At 36.7% G+C, this 7,651-nt stretch overlaps 1 protein-coding gene across 2 annotated transcripts in view; it reads right to left on the reverse strand.

The window, feature by feature from the left end:
- LOC109840732 (nuclear transcription factor Y subunit B-4-like) overlaps positions 1-4,381 on the reverse strand; it is a 13,101-nt gene extending 8,720 nt beyond the window's left edge. The window contains exons 1-5 of one of the 2 annotated variants that reach the window (XM_020409476.1): positions 4,270-4,381; positions 3,974-4,197; positions 3,767-3,896; positions 3,633-3,638; positions 3,452-3,529 (exon numbers count right to left, since the gene is read on the reverse strand). In XM_020409476.1, the coding sequence (XP_020265065.1) occupies positions 3,452-3,529; positions 3,633-3,638; positions 3,767-3,896; positions 3,974-4,185 (426 nt within the window). In that variant the 5' untranslated portion in view covers positions 4,186-4,197; positions 4,270-4,381. Of the gene's footprint in view, positions 1-3,451; positions 3,530-3,632; positions 3,639-3,766; positions 3,897-3,973; positions 4,202-4,269 lie in introns of both variants that reach the window. The other variant, XM_020409477.1, reaches the window with a different exon arrangement.

Genomic DNA, 7,651 nt, shown 5'->3' on the forward strand with positions numbered 1-7,651 from the left:
CCCCCCCCCCCCCCCCCAAAAAAAAAAAAAAAATACCCTACATTGATGCTGGTGGTAACTCATCATCACCATACTCTGTCGAATTTGCACCGTACATCCAACTTTCTTTCGAATTTGCACTGGTCCACTCTTTCTCTGGTTATATGGTATATTAAATTAGTAACACATCCTCCACTTCTTCATATGCTAGTGGCGGTGGGGCGGGCCTTCTCTTTCTTTACCTCCTCCTTATACACCTTATCAACAACTATTAGCTTCATCCTCACTCATGCACACAAAAACACAGTTGCCTTTTTTTTCCTGATACACCACAAGATCATAATGCACAAGTTTCAACCCACGAAACAATAGTTCCCGAGACACAAAATGAATCACCCGAACCTACGACCAACCCTAAATAAGAGCCAAATTTTCATGGGAATGGCTAAACTTTACCCAAGTAGAAAAAGATGGTAAAAAAAGGCGCAATGTAACTATTGCAAACAAAATTATGACCATGGAAGTACTTATGATACAAAGGTTCTAGGTAAACCGGTTAATCAAAACATTCAAAAGATCATGGTTTAACTGTTAATCAAGCACAACTTGTAGCTGAATCTAGCACTTTGACCATCTGGAGGGCTAAACCCATATTTGCAAGTATGTTGTAGCTAGATTTATCATTCGGGGGGAATTTGCTTGAAGTTGTGAAAATGATGCTTTGATAGAATTTATTTAGACGCATTTTGTTCCTGATTTCAAAACAATTACTAGAAAAATAGAATCTTGTTTTGCAAATCACTGAAGATCTCTAAAAGCAATGATTACAACTAATGCTAGAAAAGTTTCTTAAATTTCTGATATTTGGCAAGCTTTGACTTTGATTCATTATTTGTGTTACTGCTCATTTTATTGATGAAAACTAGAATTTGCATAAACACAGTATATCTTTTACTAGTTTTGAACAAAAACACACCGCTACTAATATTTCTAATGCTATTTTAGCTGCTTGTCAAAATTATGAAATTGAAAATAAAATATTTTCTATATCTTCTGATAATGCTAGTGAAAATACTGCCGCTATTGAACATTTAATCGAGGTTTTAAATCCAATTTTAGATAGTAAACTTTTTCACGTAAGGTGTGTTTGTCATATAATCAATTGGTGTGCAAGATAGTTTGAAAATATTAGATAAATACATTGGTAAATTACATGGAATAATTATATTTATGAAGTGTAGTTCATCTAGACAAAGAAACTTTAAGAATTTAGCTAAACAATTTGGTTTAACAGAAAGACTTCTTCAACTAGATGTGTCTACATGTTAGAATACTACTTATTACATGATTAAGGACTACATTCCTTATAAAAAAGTAATTCAATATTTTGAAATGCATGAAAAGTGTATTCATATGTATATTACCGAGTATGCGATTTTTTGTGAATTTTTGAAAAATTTTGAGGTTGCAACAAAAGCATTATCTGGAATTTACTATCCTACAATTAATTTAGTTTTTTATCATCTTAATGAAATTTCTAATTTGTTTGCTGCATATAGAGACCATGCTAAGCTTTTCAATGCTATTTCTCAATGGAATTAAAGTTAAAGAAATATTTTGAAGAGATGCCTAGCTTATTTCATCTAGCTGCAATAATGGATCCTAAAGTTACTAACCTAAAGTATTTGATGACCACTTTTTCTAATAATAAGCAATACAGTCATGATGCTGATACAAAACTCTTTGAGATTAACAAAGTGTTAGACAATTTATTCACTATATAGCTCTGAATTATCGCCTCATTTTGTGGATGCTCGGAAAGTACCGCCACCAACTTCTTCAAGCACAGGTGGTGAAACTTTGAGAAGTCGAGTGACTGCAAATAAAATGCAGGATGCGAAATTCATCCAGTGAGAGTGGATTTAATGAACTTACTTTATATTTGAATAGTCATGCAGTTGACGCTGATGACAATGATGATGAACTCTGGGAAAGTTATGATATTCTTTGAGATGGAAAACACAATGAAAGCAATCTCATGTGCTTTCTATCATGGCACGTGATATATTAACGACTCCAACATCTACAGATGCATCTAAGAGTGCTTTTTCTGCATGCGATAGAGTACTTACGGATCATAGGAGGTGATGACACCAGCACATTTGGAGATGGTCATAAGCTTGAAGGAGTGGTTTGACGCAGAAAGACAGAGGCAAGGAAAATCTTTCTTTAAGAAAGAGTTTGAAGAAGATAATGTCGATTAGCGAGGAAGCAAGTTCAACATTTAGACAACACAAAGATGATGAAGACACAAAATTATTGACGATACCTATTCTATCACTATCATTTTTAGAAAATGTTGCAAAATGTTTCAAACTATTTATAATAAAATTTCTTTTTTTGCTCCAATATATTTTGAATGATTATGTGAAGTGAACATGTTATTATTTTATGAAATGAAAATTTTCTTCCATTTATTTCTCTTCATTACTGGTAATTGGTAGACTTATATTCATTATTATAAAATATATAATTATAAACAATAATAAAATAAAATAATATTAATCTGGAGCAAAAATTTTGCAAAGCAAAATAATTGGAAAAACAAAAAAAAAGGTAAATAATGCCTCCAATTCGTTACTCTCGTAACGAGACGAGTCTAACTCGTCTCTTCATGAGATGGGTCATGAATTGGGTCCAGGGCCCAATTCGTGACCAACTTAATAGATTCGTCTCGTACAAAAATTTAGAACGAGATGAATTAGATTTGTCTCATTCTGAATTCGTACAAGACACGAGACGAATCAAATGGATTCGTCCCGTTGGCCATCCCTATCTTAGATGCTTTAATATCAAAATTGTGATTAAAAAAACAGATTGCCTCTCTACAAATCATTAGCACCTGGAATTTAGAAGTGACTTTTAATTGATAGATGTCAGGCTTAATAATCACTTGATACTATATCCAAGAATGTTGCATGAATCTAGTCAGGTAACTACCCATATGGCACAACCGTACTATAGGCCAAAAAATCATGAAAACTACTTGATAGCTCCGTATTCATATACATCACATATCAGAATCGACTACTTTACGGATAACCATGGGCATTGTAACAGACATAACTAATGCACAGCCTAAAACTTTGATATGTCAGATTCAAGATGCACATGAACACAATTCACTAGTTGGGTCCATGAGATTTTGTTAGTTTAGACTGCAACTAGACAACTACTAAATTAACAAATCCTTTGTGGTAGATATCCGTGTTTCTACTCTTAATGTTGTCCATCCTCACAATGTCAGCAACAACCACATTATAAAGAAAAAGGGGAAAATGCAATAATAAACACACAACTATTTACAAATTCATAGAGCATCACTGGTTTCAAACTGCATTCTTCCGCGTAAATACCAAAAACTAGAAAGCCTAAAGAAGGCAGCAAGACTAGAAAGAGAGGGAAATCATACCGAACTTCCTGCATCTCCATTAAAAGCCCCATCTCTCTTTCCCAATTGATCAGCTGTACGTGGTCCCTTACTGTCTCCCTTTATTTTAAAACACAATTACATAATATTTGAGTTAGAAATAGGTAGAATCAAAGCAACTTAACTGCTACACTAATGCATTGACAAAATAATCAGATGATACCTCCATCTAAAACCACCACGAGGCGAAGACGCATCCACCAAAATAAGCCATGGAAAAAGCCATCCAAAAAACATTGTCAATTAACTGACATATTTACAACAATCCAACCATCCAAGAAACTAAAAGACCCTTACCTCTCTATACAGCTGCAAATAAAGCTTCAATGGCTCAATATACTCTTCAAACCCTAGCGTCCCCATCGCCCACAGCAGATCATCTCCATTAATCGTCTTCCTCTTCTCTCTCTGACACTTATCGCTTGCCCTAGCAAAACCTCAACAAATCAAATCAAAACACAAAAGAAAATCAGAAGAACAAAATAACAAGAATCAAGAACTAACTCGCTCGTAATGAAGCTAATGAACTCAGACACGCACTCCTGAACCGATTCCTTCGCCTCCTTCGCGATCTTTCCATTCTCAGGGATCGCCTTCCTCATGATCCGTCCAATGTTAGCGATCGGCAAGAACCGATCCTGCTCCCTCGCTCCGCCGACGCCTCCTCCGCCGGAGTGTCCACTCTCCGGCGTGCTCGGTCCGCCTAGATCCGCCATGAAACCCTAGCCCTAGCTCCATTAGGGAAAGTAAGGGTTAGGGTTTTGGGAAAAAGTTCCCAATTCGAGAATAAAAGCTCTTACCTTTCGAAGATTAAAAATGGGGGAAGAGAAGAGAGGAGATTAATTATTTTTTCTTCGTCGATCTGCGCCGTTGATTTTGGTCTTTGCTCATCAGCGGAAGGCGGAGGTCTGTGCCACTGTTGGTTTCTTTATATAGGCCAACGCTGGCCGTGTGATTTCTTGGGATATGATTTATTATTATTATATACTTTTTATTGTAGCCCAAAAGATCATGCGAATTGTTTGATTTTATCCACAGACTAGTTTAATGGTTAATTTGGATTAAGATAAGTTATCATGGAGCATTAATCTATGAGCTTAGATCTAAGTTTTGGAAGATCTTTTCCTCATGATGACTCATGAATCCAGTTATTTTACTAATGCATGAATGAAAATGGTAACTTATTATTAAGAGCGACTAAAAAATATTATAAGTCTCCCTTAACTACAACTCCATCCCTATGCTTTCACTTTCCATAGTTGCTCAAACTTTGCCTTTTAAATTGCTTGTGGAGAACTAGCTTAGTTCTTGAATCATTTCAAGAAAAAAAAAGTTTAGTTGTGGACTTTATTTATCTTTAAATTGCTTTTGGTAAGAACTAGTTTAATAGCCCAAAAATTAACAAAATCAATTTAAACCATTAATGACCTATGTTTTGTCAACCAACAAAACGCTCTAAAATGAAACACATTTAAATCTGACCCGGTTTTAAAGAGTTGTCAAACATACTCGTCCATTATTCATTTGTTGTCCAGTTTTTTTTATAACTATTCAGGATAGTAAATTAAGTATTTAATTATATTGTGTTGATAAAATTATATTAAATAGACATTATATAATGACACATAAACTATTTTTCAGTTGTGTTATGGGGTGTTCCCTGTTCCCCACAAATATGCTATCCCGAGAGCAGGTTCGGTCGAGTCGACTTCATTCTAAGACGACTCGAAAGGCGGACTCAGTCGAACCTCTTCATAACAAAAGATTATTGCTTAGCAATTAGCCGACACTCCTCCCAAGGGCCGCAGAACATTTCTTCTCAGCATTATTTAACCTTTTATGATCATCATTATGTCTCCGTCCTCAGCCATCTGGAACCTTGTCGGCTGAGGGTTCCCTGCGATACTGAAGTGACTTCTCGCCGCTCATCGACAAGACTTGGCGGATGCGGGTTCCCCATATCGCTGAAGTGACCTTCCATCACTCGCAAATCGACACGTATAGAGCAAAGGGTGACTCAGCCTTCAGCTCACCCCTTACTACCATCCTAGACCGCACACTCACGAAGTGTCTATTCTTCCCTTGGCATCCTCTATAAATACAGACGCTATTCATCCTGAAAAGAGGTTCGGTCTCTCCATCACTCCTGAACCTAAAAAAAATTCTCTAGTTACATATTAGGTTGGATTCTCCTTACTACTTAAAAAACTACACCTTTTATTTTGGGGAGGATACTGTTCTTCCTTCACCCCACCCAAGTTCGATAGCTGACTTGACCGTCGGAGGTACCACGGGGGAAACAAGCCACGTACTCCCACCATTCTTGTATGTGCAGGTGGTCCGTCCGCCCCGAGCTCTAAGAACCAGGCATAAAGTCGAAGAAGGAAAGCGGCCCCCTCTCGACGATTCAACATCTCGACGATCCAGTAACTCGACAACCTCCATCGACTGTTTGTTCACGAGCATCAACGGTTTGGCGCCCACCGTGGGGCTACTTTCCTCTTTTTGAGAAAAAATGATAGGTTCTGAGCGAGGAGTGGACCAATCTCCTCCAAAGCTGGCTCCTAATTGGGAAGGTCCCTACACAGTTATGGAGGAGCTCAGAGCCAGCACCTACCAGTTGAAAGCTCCAGATGGCCGAATCCTCAGTCACACATGGAACATTGAACACCTACGACGGTATTTCCTTTAAGATTTCAGTTTAATCTCTTGAATGATGAAAATTCCCTATGAAGAATGCATGCCTTAGATAATTGATAATATATCTGATGAAACGGCTTTAGCCAAACTTTTGTGTCACCATAATAACTGGAAAATGGAAGACCTAGTCAGCTAGGCACACGACTCCTCAGTCGGTAAAAAGACCTTGGTACCACCTCAGGGTAAAACCAAGACACAACCCTTTGGCTGACTCACACAGTCGCCTCTCGGCCCTAGGGGAAAATGGAAGACCTAGTCAGCTAGGCACTCGACTTCTCAGTCGATGAAAAGTCCTTGGTACTTCTTCAGGGTAAGACCAAGGCACAACCCTTTGGCCGACTCACACAGTCGCCTCTCGGCCCTAGGGGAAAATGGAAGACCTAGTCAGCTAGGCACCCGACTCCTCAGTCGATGAAAAGTCCTTGGTACCTCCTCAGGGTAAAACCACGACACAACCCTCTGACCGACTCCCACAGTCGCCGCTCGGCCTTAGGGGAAAGGTAAGGCCTAGTCGACTCTTTCGAGCCTGGGCACTCAACTTCAAGGTCAATTCCTGTATCACCTTTCAATCGAGTAGGAACAAGAAAAATTCAAGAGTTTAAAACTGTAATGACCGTAAAATTTTAATATTAGTTAAAATAAATTTTTGGTATTTTAAAATATTTAATTATGATTTTTAAAAGAGTATTTGTATTTTTCTTGATTTTCTAGAATTTTCTATGATTTAAAGTCTAAGTTTTATATTTATTTAAATGGTTTTAATATTTATAAATTAATTTAGTGCAATGAAAATTTCTGGAATTTATCTATTGTGTTACTGATACTATTACGTATTATTTTAAATAATACGCCGTATTATTATTATTATTACGTATTAATTCTTACATTATATTGAATTATTAATTACGTATTATTTGTGTAAATTATTGTATTATTACATATTAGCTGTCGTATTAGCATAACTGGTACGTTTTATCGTGTAGATAATTGTCACATAATTATTTGATTTTAAATATAAGTAAATATATTTTTATTATTAATTATTTCTGTTTAATTGTACAATACGGGTATATTTTCGACAGTTTCATATCAATTGTTGTATTAGCTCAAAATGTACGTTTTTATTTGTAGATAATTATTATATAATTAGTTTAATTTTTAAGTACCCAAAATTATTTATTTTAATTATTTTCGTTTAAATACCTGAACCCTTTTGAAAATAACCCTAGCTTTTATTTCCCGCGTTGAACCCCCATCAGCTACCCAACAACCCCGTTCTCTCCCTCCTCTTCTTTTCAAAAAAAACGGCTCCACGCGAATCATCCCTCCATATTTTAATTTATTTTTTAAATTTTTTATTATTATTTTTCCCTATTTAAACCAACCCAGCCCCCTCTCTCTCTCGTACTCTCTCTTTCTCTCTCTTCCTTTCTCTCTCTCTCTTGCTGTCGAGCTTGAGCTCGAGCTCCATCGCCGACCGCC

This window comes from Asparagus officinalis, chromosome 5, assembly GCF_001876935.1.
Source record: "Asparagus officinalis chromosome 5, Aspof.V1, whole genome shotgun sequence".
NCBI classification, from domain to species: domain Eukaryota; kingdom Viridiplantae; phylum Streptophyta; class Magnoliopsida; order Asparagales; family Asparagaceae; genus Asparagus; species Asparagus officinalis.